The sequence below is a fragment of the Megalobrama amblycephala genome, linkage group LG7 (genome assembly GCF_018812025.1).
Source record: "Megalobrama amblycephala isolate DHTTF-2021 linkage group LG7, ASM1881202v1, whole genome shotgun sequence".
Taxonomy (NCBI): domain Eukaryota; kingdom Metazoa; phylum Chordata; class Actinopteri; order Cypriniformes; family Xenocyprididae; genus Megalobrama; species Megalobrama amblycephala.
Window position 1 is genome coordinate 6,526,252 of NC_063050.1, and position 18,932 is coordinate 6,545,183.

Here is an 18,932-nt window from a genome sequence, read left to right on the forward strand (position 1 = left end):
CCACTTCTTCTGGAGGATGGGACTGCTTACGAGGTTCGGGAAATTCTGGACTCCCGGCGCCGTGGTGGTCTCCTGGAATACCTCGTCGACTGGGAGGGCTACGGGCCAGAGGAGCGGTCGTGGGTCCCACGGAACGACATCCTTGATCCCAACCTGTTACAAGCCTTCCACTCCAGCCACCCGGACAGACCTGCCCCACGCCCTCGAGGTCGGCCACCACGACGTCGGGGTCCTCGGCCCTCAGGAGCGGGCCGTGGGAGGGGGGGTACTGTCACAGACACGTCAGGCTCCACCTCCCGTCAATATCCACGCACCCAATCACCGGAGTTCTGATCATCAACACCTGCACATCATCAGTCACTCAATCACCAGCACTATTTAACCCACACTCACACACACACCAGTTGTCCGGTCTCGTTTGTTGTACAGACTCATGTATGCGAACCTCAAGGACTCAACCTGCTACTTACCTGCTACTTACCTGCTACCAGCGATCCCTATCGCTCCGTTGTCTCCAGTTCTCCTCCTGTGTTCCTCCTCCCGTGTGTGTGAGTGTTCCTCGTTCATCATTCTCCATCTCCTCGACTTCCACCTCCATCTGCAATTACAAGGACAGTATCAAACCTCTACCTTCTCATTTGAATTCTCCATCTACCATTTACTCACCTGCTCATTGCTGTATCTCAAATAAACCACCATACTTGCTTTTACCTCTGTCTCCGTGCCGTCTGTATCATAACAAATTGCATCTGGTTTTTAATTTCCCAACTATTTTGGGTTCATTTTAAGCTAGCCATATAGCAATTTTTAAACAACAGTTGGGTTTAAATAAAACTACCCAGCAGGTTGGGCAAACATTTAACCCAACCGCTGAGTTAAAACAACCCAATCGCTGGGTTTGTCCATTTTCAATGGACAATGTTTTTAACCCAGCATTTTTTAGAGTGTATTATTCACACTCTTATTTTTCATGTGGAGTCTTGATATTACATATTTCTCCTGTAGATCCTCCAGAGAATCCAGTGATCTCCATCAGTCCATCTGGTGAAATAGTGTCAGGAGATTCAGTGACTCTGATCTGCAGCAGTGATTCAAACCCTCCTGCAGAAATCAGCTGGTTTAAAAGAGGAACGTTTGTAGGATCTGGAAGAATCTACAGCATCTCAAAGATCAGCTCTGATGACAGTGGAGAATACAAGTGCAGATCCATCAATGAACATGGAGAGAAATACTCTGATAATGTGACTTTAAACGTCATGTGTGAGTTAATGATCATCATCACATTTATCACATCCAAATTCATAATTTTCTAATATTCATTAAAATTTCTTTTTCATTCATTATAGACCCTCCCAGGAGCGTCTCAGTCTCCATCTCCATCATTCAGTCTGGTCAGATTTGCTCAGGAGATTCAGTGACTCTGATCTGCAGCAGTGATTTAAACCCTCCTGCTCTGAACTTCAGCTGGTTTAAGGAGAATGAAAGCTCAGCTGTTGGATCTGGACAGAGTTTCAGTGCACTACAGAGTGGACGCTTCTACTGTCAGGCTCACAATCAACATGGATCTCGGAGATCAGACGCTGTAACTGTCACAGGTGAAGCTTTTATTAACACACTCCTGTATCTTCACATCATTCATCAGTTTGGAGAGTTAATCATGACGATCTTCCTCTTTCAGTTCATCATGGTGATGGTATTAATGTGATTGTGATCACAGCGACATCTGGAGGATTATTGTTCATCATCATCATCATCATCATCCTGTTAATAATGTGAGATCAATAAAAAACTGCAGTGGTTGCACAAGTTCAGTTTTGTATTGAATAAGTTCACTTTTGATTTAATGTAAGAAATTGCTCAGTTGTGTTTTTAATTATTAGTAATTTTTAAAATCAACATTCATATTTTCTCTTAATTTAATAGAGTCCATATGATATTAATGTCTGTCATTACAACAGCAGGAAACGAAGGGATGAGCAAACTGAAGATCTCACAGCGAAACAGGTAAATCATCTCAACATGATTCACATCAGCTGTTGTCTGTGTTTCAGACTGTAACTGTACAGACCGACGGGATTCAAACTTTCTCAAAGTCACAATCCAGTCAGTAACCAGTTTGTACGATAATATAAAAAAATCAAGAAACAAGCCTAATTTTATTAGACAGTTGTGAATGGCCTTAGCAAGTTTTTAGTCAATTTAGCCAATCTGTTTAAGCTCTTAATGATCATTTATAGTCAAATTTATGATGATTCAAGCCATTAAGGGTTTTGTACAAGATACATGACCAATCAGAGATGACTTCATTCACGTACAATCATTTATCATTCATTTATCTTTTATGTGGTCAAAAAACATGGTCTAATATCAGCTATGCTCAGATTTAGAGAAAGCAACATATACCTTTTGTTTTCATACAACATGGAATAAAATATTTATTCAGTAATCGTCTCAGATGAGCAAACGCTCCCGCTTCTGTACATCTGTACACATGAGAGGCAGTAAGAAGACAAGAAAAGTGAACGGCGTCCCATGAAAAAGCCCTTTACTTTCAACACTGTCAGGGATCTTTTTCCAGTCATTTTTTTGTGTTTCCATTAATGTGTATATATTTGTAAATCTATCACTGATAATGTTGTTTATTATTGTGATATTTTGTGATGTGTGTCCTTCTGTCTCTCCTGTAGATCTCTGATCCCAATGAAGACACATGTACAGCTCTTGAGCTCAAGTCCACGACCTCTGACCTGTACGACACACTCACAGTAAGTGAGACGTCACAGTCAGATGATCCATCACAGATGATCACATGACCAATCTCTCTCTCTTTCACACAGACGGTTCATCCCAGAGCTCCTGAAGACTCCTGCAGGACTCTTGATCCTCAGAGCTTTTCTAAACATGAGAATCCATCAGTGAGTGTCTGAACCTGCAGCTCTTCTCAATATCATCAATCAAACTCTCTTCAGCTCTAGTGTGATTGATTTGTGGATCTTGTGAAAGGTTTATAATGTTGTTGATGAACTTCAGTCAGTCTTTCTTCATCTTATTGTTTGTTCAGATCAACAGGAAGATGCTGCAGTAAGAGGTGGAGCATGAAGGAACCAATCCTGAGCTCTGTGGGCGGAGCCACATGTGATTGACAGGATCATCAGTGATGAGAAACATGATGTAACAGAGGAATTAAATGAAAGTTAAAAGCTTGTTATTGTTTAAATATAAATGTTAAAATTAATTCACAGAGCAAAACACAAGTGATGTTCAGCAAACAAGCCATGCTTTTCATTTTACAACATTTTCCTGCTTTTAATTCATAGTTGATCATTTTACCCTGATATACTGAACAAAATCATAATTGTGTGCATTCATAAAGGAATAAGTTGTTTTTTGCTCTCAAAGTGCTCAATATTATCAGCTTCTGTTATTCTGGCTCTTGTGTTCCCTTTAAATGTTCAGTTTTATTTGTAATATGTGCTTGTACAAACCTTATGGTCCCTATTGATGTATCGATACTCACAAGCTACTTATTTAGTATTGATTCCATTTAAAATATCTATATTAAAATTGGTGACTGTGAATCATTTTTCATTGCTTTCACACAAAATGCATTCATAAACACTTTTGTCATTCATACTTTACCATCTGCAATATTTGAAGCAGATTTTTTGAATGCTAACACACTGCTTTCAACTCTGATAAAAGCTCATTTAATTTCTGCAGGAATTATACTGAAATATAAAATCTTAGCAGAATATTTATTACAGTAGTGTTTTTTTTTTTAAAGTAATCTTTTAGTAAATCTGGATGTCTTCCGAATGATTTTGTTTGGAAACATGGATCAGGGACACATTGGTGGGGAAATAAGAGTGTCAGAGAGAGGGAGGACTAGAACCCTCACAGTATTGTTCATCCATCCACACATCCCATACATTTATCCTGTCGGGTCATGGGGAGGCCGGAGTCTTTCCCAGCGTCTCAGGTTGTAGGCAGGAAACACACTGGACAGATGTCGGTCCATCACAGGATGACACACTCACATATCTTCATATTCACACTCACACCTATAGATTTGTAGCTCCTACAGCAAACACATGACCAGTTGTGTTATTGAAAGCTCTGGCTCCATCTAGTGGCAGATATAAGTTTATGTTCTATATTGTAATTTCAATGACTAAACTTTATTTATTAGTTTTATAGAATTAGTTTTATGTAGTTGTGTTGTATGGTAGTTGATAAAGAACATAATTTCCTTGTGTTCTGAAATTATGAAATGTAAATGGTACAGATTTACACCTCCTGTGTGTTCAAAGAGAGAGAGTGAATCTGGAGAAATGAAACTAATATTTGATAATTACATACAGACATTGTTCATACAGATGTTTTTATGACCAAACCAGAGATGAAGGGAAGCAGATGATCAATGATGCTGATGTTTCTCTGACAGCTGCTGTCCATGGTGCTGAATCCACATCAAACTATGATATTATTAATGATTTTTATGCATAAAGTATCCAATAAACTAATCCAGTCAAATGCCGGACAATCCCTTCAAAGGGTTTACCCTCCGGAGTGAGAGCTTCGAAGGGATGAAGGGTGTAGGGGTAAAAAAAAAAAAACTCTTCTTTTGGAACGCACTTCAGCGTCATCTTAACGAGACAATCAAGGAGGAGTAGATTGTGCAAGCTGCGCCCTTTGTTTAACGTTACTTTATTTATTTATTTATTTTAGGTTTATCGCACCATGTATATTGTATCTATGTATTTTAAACATTTAAATGGACTGATAAAAGGAGCTGTAAAGTATTTTTGTTGAAGTACAATGTCATTTTGACCATAATAATGTACTCGTACTACATAATAAATCAAACTCGATCGTTTAAATATTACAGTAGTATAGAAAAATGCTATACATTTATAGGTAAAATCGAACTCCTAACCTCCTGTTCCCATTCTGTGACGTCAAACAACTTCCCTGTGCAAAGGATCATGGGGGGCCGAAGTGTCCATCAGTTGTACCCTTTGAAATCCTTCATTCCGAAGGGCCCTTTGAAGTGGCCAGTTTTGAGCACTTCGGTTTGGAACGACCCTTCAATATGGCGGCCATAATTATTTTCACTCCGAAGTGCCCTTCGGAGGGCGATATATCCCGTTTGGAACGCACCGCTTATATAGAGAAGATGAACCCTGTATGATCTCTCAGTATCAGACACTGTATCCTCCACTAGGTGGCGCTCTTTCAGTGTGATTAATGTAATATTCAGTCAGTGCTGATGGTGGGAGGGGCCAGTAAAGCTGCTCATTACTGATAAAGAGCTGAAGAAAGAGGAAGTAACTAAAGCAGACAGATGTAGAGACAGAGAGATTCACACAGAGAACATTCAGCATAAAGAAGACTGAACTCAACTCACAATGAAGATCCTCCTCATCTTCTTCACTTTTTACCTGATCTCAGGTCAGAGCTTTTCTCTTTCATCACTGCAGTAATGATGCTGTTTTCTGTTCATGAGGTTTCTGATCACAGTATCAATCTGATTGACAGGTGCAGTGAGATGCTTTAGTGTCACTGGATATTCTGGAGGAAGTCTTCTTGTTGATTCACAGAAGACTTGGTTCAGTGACTCCGCTAAATATATGGCCAAATTACCTGAGTGGAGAACAATAATAAAGGATATGAAACATGATAAATGGATTAATGAAGGAAGATTCACACTGTTTCGTAACAGTGATGGAAACCTCATGATCTTCATCAGAGAACTGAACCAACATGATGCTGGAAGATACGCAATTGAAGTCGTTGACAACTGGCGTATATATATGACTTTAAATGTGAAAGGTCAGTCATTTTAAGATGTCTTTGTGTAGTAGAATTATTTCAAAGCTTTTACATTCATAAAATATTTATTATGTCAATCACAGATTCATGTTGTAAAGTGTCAAAGAGAGTGATGGTGAATATTGGAGAAACTGCCACCTTCAGCTGTGAATATTCACAGAATCATATTAATGATCCCAAGATCATATTCAAAGAAGGAAAAGACTCTATTGAGACGATTTACAGCTCATGGAAGAAGAAAGAAGGATTCAGTGTTTCTGATGACAGACACAAAAAACTCGTAACTGTGAGAATTACTGCTGTGAGACCAGATGATGGAGGAGTTTATTTATGTGGAGTTCAGATCGACAAATACTCATGCAGTTATTCAATTATTAACACTGTGCATCTACATGTTAATAGTAAGTAAAATACTCAATCATATCAGGTACAAAAGTATCTAGAGTCTGTGTTTGCGGCAGATTTGATTATGTGATGTTTGTGATTGACTCTTAGAGGGCCACTATCTTACAGAGTTTAGCTTCAGTCCTAATTAAACACAGCTGAACCAGCTAATCCAGGTCTAAAGCAGGGGTTCCCAAACTTTTCCATTCCAGGACACACCTAGACAACTGTAAGCCTAATCTTAATCAAAAGTTTGATATGGACGCGAGGGAATGCAAACATGCACTCTTACGACCATGTCTTTAAAAGACAACAATGCTTTGAACAGATGGCAGAGATGAATGAACAGACCTGGAACAGCGTTTTGAACATTTGAATTCTCCAGTGTAATGTAATCTCATGCAGAATACAGTGCAGTGATTGGAGTGAACAAGTTTCTTCTCAATAATAATGTGCACAGAGTCCCTTAAAGGTTAATTCACCCAAAAAAGAAAATTAACCCTTAATTTACTCCGCCTCAAGCCATCCTAGGTGTATATGACTTTATCCTTTCAGCTAAACACAGAGTTATATTAAAACATATATTGGCTCTTCCAAGCTTTTTTAATGAGAGTGAACAGTAACTGAGATTTTGAAGCACAAAAAAGCGCATCCATCCATCATAAAAGTAATCAGGGGGTTAATAAAGGCCTTCTGAAGGCGAAGCAATGCATTTTTGTAAGAAAAATTATCTATATTTACTTACTTCTGTACGTGAGTCGATTTCTGACGGAAGAGTGAACTTTGACCCAACTCATGACGTTAATGACGAACACGGAAGCACAGAGAATAGAGCAAAACAAAACATCTGTCAAGAATTAGAAGTCTAAAAATGAGAATTGTAACACGGTTCGTAAGTATGGGAAGAAGGAGGCGGGAACCGGTGAACGTTCAAACAAACTTTAATTTCAAAATAAACAAATACAAAACGAAAGTAATGCCAGCAGACCCTCGCCGGCAGATACATACCCCTATCGCCCCTTGCAGGCCGGGGAGTACTCCCGCGACTGCACTTATTCCCCCCCGGGGCCTGTCTCGGCGGCCGCAGCACCTGGGGGTACGGACAGACGAGACAAGAGAAAGGAGACGGAAGCAAGGGGAGCAACAGGACGAGAGAGGGGAGAGAGGAAAAGGAAAGAAAAAAAAACACTGGGTCCAGTTCCCAGACACACTGCCGCTCGGTCCTCAGCCTGCCGAGAGGCTCTTCCTCGCGCTGCCATGCGGTGGCACTGGACGCGTGGACGGCCGGATCCTCGACCGCCTCCTGGCGGCCGGCAATGGCTCCTCCAGTTGAGGGCAGCCGGCAGCGAGTCCGCCGTCCCTTGCTCCTCCCCTTCATGGCGGACGGCAGGCGACGGCAACTCCGCTCCGCTCCTGGACGGCAGCCACCCCACCTCGTCCCAGGAGCATGGCATCCGGGTCTCCATCCCACCTTTCACAAGGCTCCAGTACCACTGCCTCAGGCAGCCTCTCGTGGTCTTCACTCCCGCGCTGCCCGAACTCTGCAGCACCGCGATCCCCCTCAGCAGCGAGGGCTCTCCGACAGCATGTCCCTCCTTCCTCCCGGGTTTCGGCACCAATGTAACACAGTTCGTAAATATGGAGAGAAGGAGGCGGGAACCGGCGAACGTTCAAACAAACTTTAATTTCAAAATAAACAAATACAAAACTGTACTGCTGGCAGACCCTCGCGGACATCTGCCGGCTACACAAACATAATAAAACATAAAATAATATCCAGGCCTGGTCCTCTCTCGTCCTTCACTGTCGTCGCTCCTCCTTTTATGCTCCCGGAGCTCCTCCGTGAGAGACTCGAGGCCGGTGCGCCTCACAGGTGATGCTCGTTATCCCTTGCGTCACCGGCCTTGCGCCGTTCCCTCACGGCTCTCGCCCGCCCTGCTCGTTAGAATTTTAAAAAGAAATGTCAGAGGAGCATCCATTTATTGTCCAGCCTTATTTGTCTGAACTGTGAGAAGCGTCTACTCTCACCTAAGCTTATGCTACTCCTACATCCTATGTCATAAGTCTGGTCAGAGGTCCCTAATCTGCCGGAACTAGACTCGAGGATTGGCGTAATGGGAAGCTAGTGATTATAGTTTATAAAGTTATAATTATGGATATTTTTCTTATAAAAACACATTGCTTCACTGCAAAAGGCCTTTATTAACCACTGAAGCTGTATAGATTATTTTTATGATGAATGAATGCACTTTTTGGGCTTCAAAATGTTAGTTAACTACTCCATCCCATTATAAAGCTAGGTAGACCCGGGATATTTTTTAATACAACTACTATTGTGATTGGCTGAGAGAAGAAAGTCATATACACCTAGGGTGGCTTGAGGGTGAGTAAATTATGGGATAAAAATTCATTTTTGGTTGAACTAACCCTTTAATAATGAACCAAGCCACTCTAAGACCCTGAAAACACTTTGAAATATGTAGTGCATATGTTTATATAAACCACAGCCTTATATCTATGTAATATTGGTATTTTGTGCAGCTCTGGACTAAACTGTTTGTGTCATTCACTGAAACAACACCTTGCATGACCCACCTTTTCCCACTCTACGATGCACAATGCGACCCACAGTTTGAAAATCCTTGGTTTAAAGGATTATTATAAACTTTCAGACAAGTGTGTTGGAGCTAAACAGGACTTTGGCCCTCCCGAAGCAGGATTGGACACCTTTCTGTCTACTCGAGAGGTGTTTAGTGTGTTTGATGTGTTTATTCCAGATCAAAACCACAGAACTGTGCTGAAGGTTCAGAGTCTCAGTTTAATTTAGCTGTGAAGAATTAACCGTCTTTATTCAGGAAACCCACAATAAGACCACATAAGACTTGACAGAAACAGAGATGAAGTAGAACGTGTGAAGAGAGACTAAAATACACTCATTCTACTGCAGAGTAATCCAGCTTTAAAGACTAAAACAATAATTAAATTAATAAAAGTTCACATGAAAACTGTCTTAGTGATGTTAGTATTTTAATTTAAATATATTAATATTATATTTATATAAATATTTGTATATTAATCATACATGTATTTGTTTAGGCTCATGATTGCTCTGCTGTATATTCTTTATTTACAAACTAAGTTAAAATAAATAAGAATAAAAACAAACCAATTCAAATGTACCTTAAATTTAAACATAAACTCCTACCAGAAACAGAGCAACTTTATGTTTACAGATTAGGCATCAATTGTAAACTGGACCTGAATGTCTTCAGTTTTGATATTTGTGTAGATATTTCATTCATGTATATGTTTTTATTTCTCTTTAATTAACACTGTGTTTGTGTGTTTTATTTTCAGATTCCTCCATGATCATCATTATTTGTGTGTGTGTGATTCTGCTGCTGATTGGTGGCTTCACTGCGACTGTATTTAAATTAAGACACAAGAGACAAGGTGACGCTTACACGCAGTTACCCACAATTCCCTCTGATGGGCTCCTGTTTTCTGCTGTCAGTTTCCAGAAGCATGAAGAGTCTCTCAGTGACGCTACAGTCTCCTTCATTAAGGACCAGATTCACTCTGATTCCACCACGGTCATTTATCGCATGAGACTCAACTAACTCACTTATAACAGATCACAGATCAGCACACTTTATTACCAGTTTTAATGTGCGGATGGCCTGCAGTCTGTTGAATCATGAGGCTCTTTAAAGTTTCCACCGCTGCTCATGTTGCTTCTTTCACATGTTTAAAATAGTTTGTCATCTCAGTTTGTCTGAGGTCATGATGAAGACAGGAAAGTAAACCCCTGAGTGACACTTATAGAATATATACTGTAAAGTTTCCACTGCAAATAAGACACACCAGCTTTTGAAACCATAAAGACTCATTAACAGCAGCTCTTAAACAGACACAATTTCAACCAACCTTTATGATGAAGCACATGAAGCTTGAGAATCATCATTTGTGCTCTGTTCAGAGCTGTCATATTTTTGTACATTTGTACAAGATTTCAGTCTTAAATATATTGTGAGGAAGGCTGCTTTATCTCAGAACTGCTGTGCGCATTAACTTGATTGTTGTTTTTCATTTAATTTCATTCATGTTATGATACTAGTTCATTCATTAAATAATTCTATGTGTGTTTAATATGTGTAATTTTAATGGTGCCATAAGTCTTCTATTATTGACTCTGTTCTTAATCCACATGGAAAAGGTCACACTGTATCATCTTCTGTATAGTTCTGTTTAGTTTCATTATCATGGACTTTTAGTTTGTTTTCATACTCATCATGTTCCTTTGTTCAGTTTTCCTGCTCCTCATTTGTATTCATATGTGTCAGCTGTGTTTTATTAATCATTCTTGTTTGCACTTCCTTTATTAGTTGGTCCCTCACACTTATTCTCTGTCTGATCATCGTTGTGCTAAGTTGTTTGCAATACCTGTCTGCCTGCCTGTTTGGATTGCTATTAAACTTTGTCGTATTGATCTATCTTCATCTGTCCTCGTCTGTTTCCCTGCAATCAATGTGATAGATGATTGGATCGGCCTAAATGAACAATCGGGCTAAATTTATTGTCATGGCTATTTTCTTTTATAAAGAATTTTTGTTTTTTGGCCAGCAACTGCCGACTGTACGACGAGACCCTAAAGACCCTGTTCCGGATTGGGGCAGCGTTCCACCACCATATCAACCTCCCAGACACCATCGGACTGGACTTGAGGAAAACTGTCATTCGGTTTCTGGAGAGCATCATGTTCTGATCCAGAACACAGCCTGACCCAGAGCCTGAATCAATATCTTCGACCGCGGAGTACTCATGTGTGCCCCTCGCAGACAGACAGCTACCACCCACTGCAATGCATCAGCCAGAGCTTGAGGAAAAGAGGACAGAGCTGACCCTCTCCCCAGAAGTGGAGCTTCATCGCATGTCTGACCAGGGGTGTGAGCCAGTGACATCAGGAATCTTAATGACAGAGAATGAGGTTTTTGAACAGTTCTATTGACTGTATGTACTCATTCTCACTGTCATTCCACAGAGATCCTCGCCACCTCCATCACGGGTAGCTCAGCCAGTCCTTCAGCCCAGCCACTGCTAGACCCTTGGACTTGCAGCTCCACTGGGTTCCCTCGTCCTGCCGGCTCCCCTTGGTCAGTCGTCACACCACTTCTGCCATAGATTCCGCTGCACTCCATCCCTCCACCCCTACAGATGCAGCGAGTTCCTCCTTCCCTTCGCCATCGCCTCTGTCCTCCATCACACTGGCTCTACCTCAGCCCTCGGCTACTCTGGCTCTGTTATCGACGATCTTCGCCACAGCATCACCTCCCTCATCTCCCGCAGTCATCCCAAAGCTGTCGTCAGCCACTACACCACCTTGGCTTCTCCCTCTCTTTGCCTCCACCATGGGCTGTTGGCACTGGGGACTATATCCACCGTCACCGCCAGGGGATCATCGTCCTCCCATCATTATCCCTTCACCACCTCTTTGTCCTCCTTCGAAAACCATCTCCCTTGACCTCTTCATCACAGCACGAGATTGTGCCTTCTGGATGGGGTGATATGTCACAAGTGTGTGCTTCATTATCATGGACTATTAGATTGTTTTCGTTCTCATCATGTGTTCCTTTGATCTGATTTCCCGCTCCTCATTTGTATTCATACGTGTCAGCTGTGTTTCATTAATCATCCTCATTTGCACTTCCTATAAGTCCTATACATTGGTCCCTCACACTCATTCTCTGTCTGATCACCGTTATGCTAAGTTGTTTTTCTTCAGCTGCTAAAAAAAATTCACCAAAAAATTCTTGTTGTTTCAGATCTGAGCCACAAGCAAGCCACAGCAATGCCACATGTCAGCCAAGAGCAAAAAAAAAAAAACCTAAACTGGACCTCTCAAGATCTCTGTTAAGATCTAAGATCTATTCATCTAAGGCTGTGGCTGAAGTCAGTTGTAGTTCTTGTGTTTCTGCTCATCTCTTCTTTCCTTCAGTGATTCTGCTTGATAACATGCTTATTATGGCTGAGATCACTCTATATTTAATATACACAGATTCTGTTGGTCAGACAAGGTCCAGTTTAGGTTTATTTCTCTTGGCTGACATGTGGCATTGCTATGGCTTGCTTGTGGCCCAGATCTAGGAAACAGAAGCAGCCCACACAAGGACCGTAATTCATTGCAGCATGTGGGCCAGATCATCATGCCACATGTGCCAGATGTGGGCCGGATGTGGGCTGACACAATGTTGCTATGTGGGCTCTTACAGATAATAAATGATATTTGCCTAAACACCGATACAGGTAAAATATCAGGTACTACTCGACCTCAGTGCTGCGTTTGACACTGTCAATCACAACATACTATTTAAAAGGCTGGGAAACTGGGTTGGGTTTTCTGGGATGGTCCTTAAATGGCTCAGGTCATACTTAGAAGGCAGAGTATCGGTGATCATAAGTCTGAGTATACATCCATGACATGCAGTGTCCCTCGAGGTTCAATACTTGCACCCCTCCTGTTCAAACTATATATGCTGCCACTGAGCCAAATAATGAGAAAGAACCAAATTGCATATCACAGCTATGCAGATGACAGCCAGATTTACCTAGCCCTATCACCTAACGACTACAGCCCCATTGACCCCCTGTAACAATGCATTGATGAAATTAAAATTTGGATGTGCCTAAACTTCCTTCACTTAAACAAAGACAAAACTGAAGTCATTGCATTTGGAAACAAAGATGAAGTTCTCAAAGTGAAAGCATACCTTCACTCTAGGGGTCAAACAACTAAAAATCAAGTCAGGAATCTTTTGGAGTCAGACCAGTAGCCATGTAAAATCAATAACCAAATCCATATTATCATCTCAAAAATATTGTAAGAATTAGATGCTTTGTCTCCAATCAAGACTTAGAGAAGCTTGTTCATGCTTTCAACACCAGCAGGCTGGATTATTGTAATGGGCTCCTCACTGGTCTTCCCAAAAAGACCATAAGACAGCTGCAGCTCATACAGAACGCTGCTGCCAGGATTCTGAGCAGAACCCGAAAACATGAACACATCACACCAGTCCTCAGGTCCTTGCACTGGCTTCCAGTTGCATTTAGAATTGATTTTAAAGTACTGTTACTTGTTTATAAATCACTCAATGGCCTAGGACCTCAATACATTGCAGATGTGCTCATAGAATATAAACCGATCACTCAGATCATCAGGATCAAGTCACTTAGAAATACCCAGGGTTCACTCAAAGCAAGGAGAGTCTGCTTTTAGCTGTTACGCCAGCCGCAGCTGGAACCAGCTTCCAGAAGAGATCAGGTGTGCCCCAACAGTAGCCACATTCAAATTCAGACTCAAAACACATCTGTTTAGCTGTGCATTTACTGATTGAGCACTGTGCTATGTCCAAACTGTTTGTATTTTATTTTATACACATTATCCTTTTATTCTTTTTATTTTATTTAATGCATTTTTTAAAATCAATCTTTTATGTATCATATTTTTATTTCTGACTGTTTTAATGCATTTTAAATCTTGCTGTCTGGTTGAAGAGTTGGGAGAATTAGGAAGTAAGCATTTGTTATCCCTGGATGGAGCTCTGACAGAGTTAGTCCAGGAAGATTTGTCTGTAAGGGTATTGTAAGGCTTGATTTTCCTGCTAAACGAAAACTGAGATCAAGCATCCTGCAATAAAGCAATAAAACTCGCCTAGAGAAGAAGATCTCAAAGAAATAGCAAAAGGACAATGCCTCCCCCTCCACACACACACACACACACACACACACACACACACACACCCTCCTTCCTTTCCCTTGACTCAAGTCACTGAAAATTCTTCAAGATGTATAATGTAACTTGTATATTGTTTTTCCCTCTCATGTTTGGTATCATTTTAAATGTCTCAGTGCGATTGGTAAAATGGTCTCAATTTCACAGCAGTCACTGATATTATGAAGAAGATTGAAAACTAAGGAAAATTCTGTCCTATCTTTGGGTGGTGCCTTCTGTGAAAACCCACTCTTCTTCCCCCAAAACAGGTGTTGGTGTAATAAAAATTTACAATCCTTTTGTTCTGGTCCTGGTATAAAAGGTAAAGTGCAAAGCAGTCATGTGGGATCTTCTATAGCCAGAAACCCCCACACAGTGATGGACAAGTGTCTTCGAACACTAGTCCACCACTGTGTGTATATGCATTGCAATTGATGTTATGCATTCACTATTTCTGAATTGGCTTCTAATTGTAAAACTATGGAATTGACATCTTTACTTGATTCACAAGTTCGTTTCCTCATAAAATCTTTAAGCTAATAAGGTTAAGCATATTTGGCTTGCTGTCCGCTGTGGAGGGGCTCGAGGAAGCAGCTTCAACTCGAGCTTGGATATACCCCCCAGGACTACTAGTGCATGGAAGAGGAGTACGATAGATGAGATGCCTAATTTATGTGGTGAAGTTGGGGAGGTGGAGGGATATCGAAACAGCTGATGCCAGAGCAGGGTGAGTAGCTTGCTTATATGCTCTGGATGTAATTGAAAGATTAGGGTTCCCTCCCCTTGAGATTATGTTTGAGTTTCACTAATTGAAAGATTAGATGGGTTCACTCCTCCCGAAATTACATTGTGAACTTCACTAAATAAAATGTTATATTTGATTTACTCTGGATTCTTCAGAAATCATTATGACCGGTAGATTATTGGAGTCTATATTTCCGCAAATCTGCGTCAGGATAGATTAAAACTAAAGGTTCACTGAAAGGAGCATGTTGCACATCATGGGACCTTTTGATTTTTGTTTATCAATTGACTTAGCAAGTTGCTAAGATCAGAACTGGTGAGTTTGTGATCGTGAAAAGCACTAAAACGGCCGAAGTGATATGGGTCCGTAATGAAAGAATAATTGAAAATATGAGATACCCAGAATAATCAAATATCTAAATTAATACATAACAAATGATTAATTTCTAATTGGAGACACAACCTAACAATAAGAATCATTTGAAATTGGAGTCAGATTTAACGAGTGAAATTAAGTGAACATTCAGAGGCGCTGAAAAGGCATACACGCGTTAACCTTCGCCCAGGCCTGTCAGATTCCATTTTTGGGCCGATGGGGGTTCCTTACAGTATTGTTTACAACGCACAGTATAAATATTTTTACAGTTTTCCCTCTGCGTGAGGAAGATCCTTTTAGATCTGCTCTGATGGAAAACAAAGTTGAGTTATCCCTGGTGGCTAACTGAAACTCCCAGACTCTTACATCCAGATAGTGGTATTCTCTGTTTTTACGGTTATTTCTACTTCTTATGCATTCCATTTTTATTCTTATGTATTTGTTTCCTCTTTATGTAAAGTACTTTGAATTACCATTGTGTATGAAATGTGCTATATAAATAAAATTGCCTTGCCTTGCCTTGCCTATTATGGCAAGGATTTTGACAATGCACAATTGTTTTTGTTTCAAAGATTTTCATGAGCACTGGAGGTGTTTTTGTGTGTGTGTGTGTGTGTGTGTGTGTGTGTGTGTGTGTGTGTGTGTGTGTGTGTGTGTGTGTGTTTGCATGATGAACAGGCTGTTTTTCCATCCAGCTCAAAGCTACAGGAAATTGGTGAAGGTTCAGGGTCTCAGTTCAGTTTAATTGAACAGACTTACTCAGGAAACTCACAGTGAGACACATGAGACTGAACAGAGAGAGACAGAAGATCAACATCCATTGAGAGCAGAAGACAATAAAGACTGATCATTCACTAATTCACCTCCAACATTTACTGAGAGTGATGAGAATGAGAATGAGAATATATATATATATATATATATATATATATATATATATATATATATATATTTATTTTATTTTTTGAATTTTCAGATTTCTGTTTGTTCAACATTAAAAGAATGTATAAAAATCAGTTTCTTTAACTTTAAAACAATTTCTTTAACAGTTTTAACAGTGTGACTTTAAACAGTTTCTGATGTTGTTGTGATGTTATGGCTGAGATTGTCATCATCAGACAACACACAGATAAGACATTGAATGGGTGCATCTGCACAGTTAAAAGAAGCTTCTGATTGATTGATGTCTTTAGTAGGTAAAGGAGTTTTGTTGTAGTGTGTTTGCAGGGTTGCAGTGTGTTAAAGATCAATCAGCAAGTGCTTGTGCTTTTCTTTTGTTCTTCCATTGGTCAAACCAAGAAGCACTTCACCCACCCAAAAGTGTGTTAAAGGGATAGTTTACTCATTTACTCCCCCTAAAGTTGTCCCAAACTTGTATACTTTTCTTTGTTCTGCTGTGCACAAAGGAAGATATTTGGAAGAATGTTTGTAACCAACCAAGATCTCACACCCCATTGACTACCATATTTATTTTTCCTACTACGGTAGTCAATGGGGGGTGAGATCTGCTTGATTACAAACATTCTTCCAAATATCTTAGTTTCCCTGCAGTCTTGTGGACTTAATCAACATATAGTCATTATAGTCTGTGGAAATATGTGTGTTTTTGAGGTTTTGTTCTCCGTTGCATTTATTATTATAGTTTTGTAGCACTTACAGTAAACACACCAGCTTATTTAAAGTTCTGGCTCCATCTAGTGGCAAATATAAGTGAATATTACATTTCTATGACTAAACATTACATTTCTTGGTTTCATTAAAATGAGTTTTATGTGTTTTTATTGTAAGGCAGTTGACACAAAACATACATTATTTTTCTTGTTTTCTGTTTTGATGCCGCCTCTATGATCAAAAATAAATATCCAATATGGAGGGATGAAATTTTGGCCAAATAGTTAATGATTTCATGACAACAGTCAAAGCGAAGGGAAGGAAGCAAATAAACACAAATTCTAGTTACTTCTTCTGTTTTGTTCAGTTGTCATATGAAGTTTGTCTGACAGCTGCTGTCCATGGTTCTGAATCCACTTCAAACTCTGTCGTTTATTTATGTATAAAGTATTCAAACAAATCCAGTCAAATGCCAGATCTGCGGTTTCCTCCTAAAAAGCGGTTAATGATTCTTACAACTTATAAAAATGTAAAAAACCCAGAGTATCAGATGCATTTTTTGGCATTTCCAAGAGTGCCCTGTACAGGTGCTGGTTATATAATTAGAATATCATCAAAAAGTTGATTTATTCCACTAATTCCATTCAAAAAGTGAAACTTGTGTATTATATTCATTCATTACAGACAGCCTGATATATTTCAAATGTTTATTTCTTTTAATTTTGATTATTATAACTGACAACTAAGGAAAATCCCAAATTCAGTATCTCAGAAAATTAGAATATTGTGAATACTGAAGACACCTGGTGCCACACTCTAATCAGCTAATTAACTCAAAACACCTGCAAAGGCCTTTAAATGGTCTCTCAGTCTAGTTCTGTAGGCTACACAATCATGGGGAAGACTGATGACTTGACAGTTGTCCAAAAGATGACCATTGACACCTTGCACAAGGAGGGCAAGACACAAAAGGTCATTGCAAAAGAGGCTGGCTGTTCACAGAGCTCTGTGTCCAAGCACATTAATAGAGAGGTGAAGGGAAGGAAAAGATGTGGTAGAAAAAAGTGTACAAGCAATAGGGATAACCGCACCCTGGAGAGGATTGTGAAACAAAACCCATTCAAAAATGTGGGGGAGATTCACAAAGAGTGGACTGCAGCTGGAGTCAGTGCTTCAAGAACCACTACGCACAGACGTATGCAAGACATGGGTTTCAGCTGTCGCATTCCTTGTGTCAAGCCACTCTTGAACAACAGACAGCGTCAGAAGCATCTTTCCTGGGCTAAAGACAAAAAGGACTGGACTGCTGCTGAGTGGTCCAAAGTTATGTTCTCTGATGAAAGTAAATTTTGCATTTCCTTTGGAAATCAGGGTCCCAGAGTCTGGAGGAAGAGACGAGAGGCACACAATCCACGTTGCTTGAGGTCCAGTATAAAGTTTCCACAGTCAGTGATGGTTTGGGGTGACATGTCATCTGCTGGTGTTGGTCCACTGTGTTTTCTGAGGTCCAAGGTCAATGCAGCTGTATACCAGGAAGTTGTAGAGCACTTCATGCTTCCTGCTGCTGACCAACTTCATGGAGACGCAGATTTCATTTTTCAACAGGACTTGGCACCTGCACACAGTGCCAAAGCTACCAGTAACTGGTTTACGGACCATGGTATCCCTGTTCTTAATTGGCCAGCAAACTCGCCTGACCTTAACCCCATAGAAAATCTATGGGGTATTGTGAAGAGGAAGATGCGATATGCCAGACCCCACAATGCAGAAGAGCTGAAGGGCACTATCAGAGCAACCTGGGCTCTCATAACACCTGAGCACTGCCACAGACTGATCGACTCCATGCCACGCCGCATTGCTGCAGTAATTCAGGCAAAAGGAGCCCCAACTAAGTATTGAGTGCTGTACATGCTCATACTTTTCATGTTCATACTTTTCAGTTGGCCAAGATTTCTAAAAATCCTTTCTTTGTATTGGTAATTAAGTAATATTCTAATTTTCTGAGATACTGAATTTGGGATTTTCCTTAGCTGTCAGTTATAATCATCAAAATTAAAAGAAATAAACATTTGAAATATATCAGTCCATGTGTAATGAATGAATATAATATACAAGTTTCACTTTTTGAATGGAATTAGTGAAATAAATCAACTTTTTGATGTGATATTCTAATTATATGACCAGCACATGTATGTATGGACTCTATGGGACCTCATT

General features: G+C 40.2%; 2 protein-coding genes across 4 annotated transcripts in view; both read left to right on the forward strand.

Annotated features, from left to right (window-relative positions):
- The window catches only part of LOC125271613 (B-cell receptor CD22-like), a 55,182-nt gene extending 51,643 nt beyond the window's left edge, over positions 1-3,539 (forward strand). For 2 of the 3 annotated variants that reach the window (XM_048195728.1, XM_048195726.1), the window contains exons 5-11: positions 1,006-1,260; positions 1,347-1,595; positions 1,679-1,772; positions 1,959-2,004; positions 2,688-2,765; positions 2,838-2,915; positions 3,062-3,539. In XM_048195728.1, the coding sequence (XP_048051685.1) occupies positions 1,006-1,260; positions 1,347-1,595; positions 1,679-1,772; positions 1,959-2,004; positions 2,688-2,765; positions 2,838-2,915; positions 3,062-3,085 (824 nt within the window). In that variant the 3' untranslated portion in view covers positions 3,086-3,539. The remainder of the gene's footprint in view (positions 1-1,005; positions 1,261-1,346; positions 1,596-1,678; positions 1,773-1,958; positions 2,005-2,687; positions 2,766-2,837; positions 2,916-3,061) is intronic. The other variant, XM_048195729.1, reaches the window with a different exon arrangement.
- LOC125271610 overlaps positions 1-18,932 on the forward strand; it is a 99,255-nt gene that overhangs the window by 20,743 nt on the left and 59,580 nt on the right. The window lies entirely within an intron of this gene.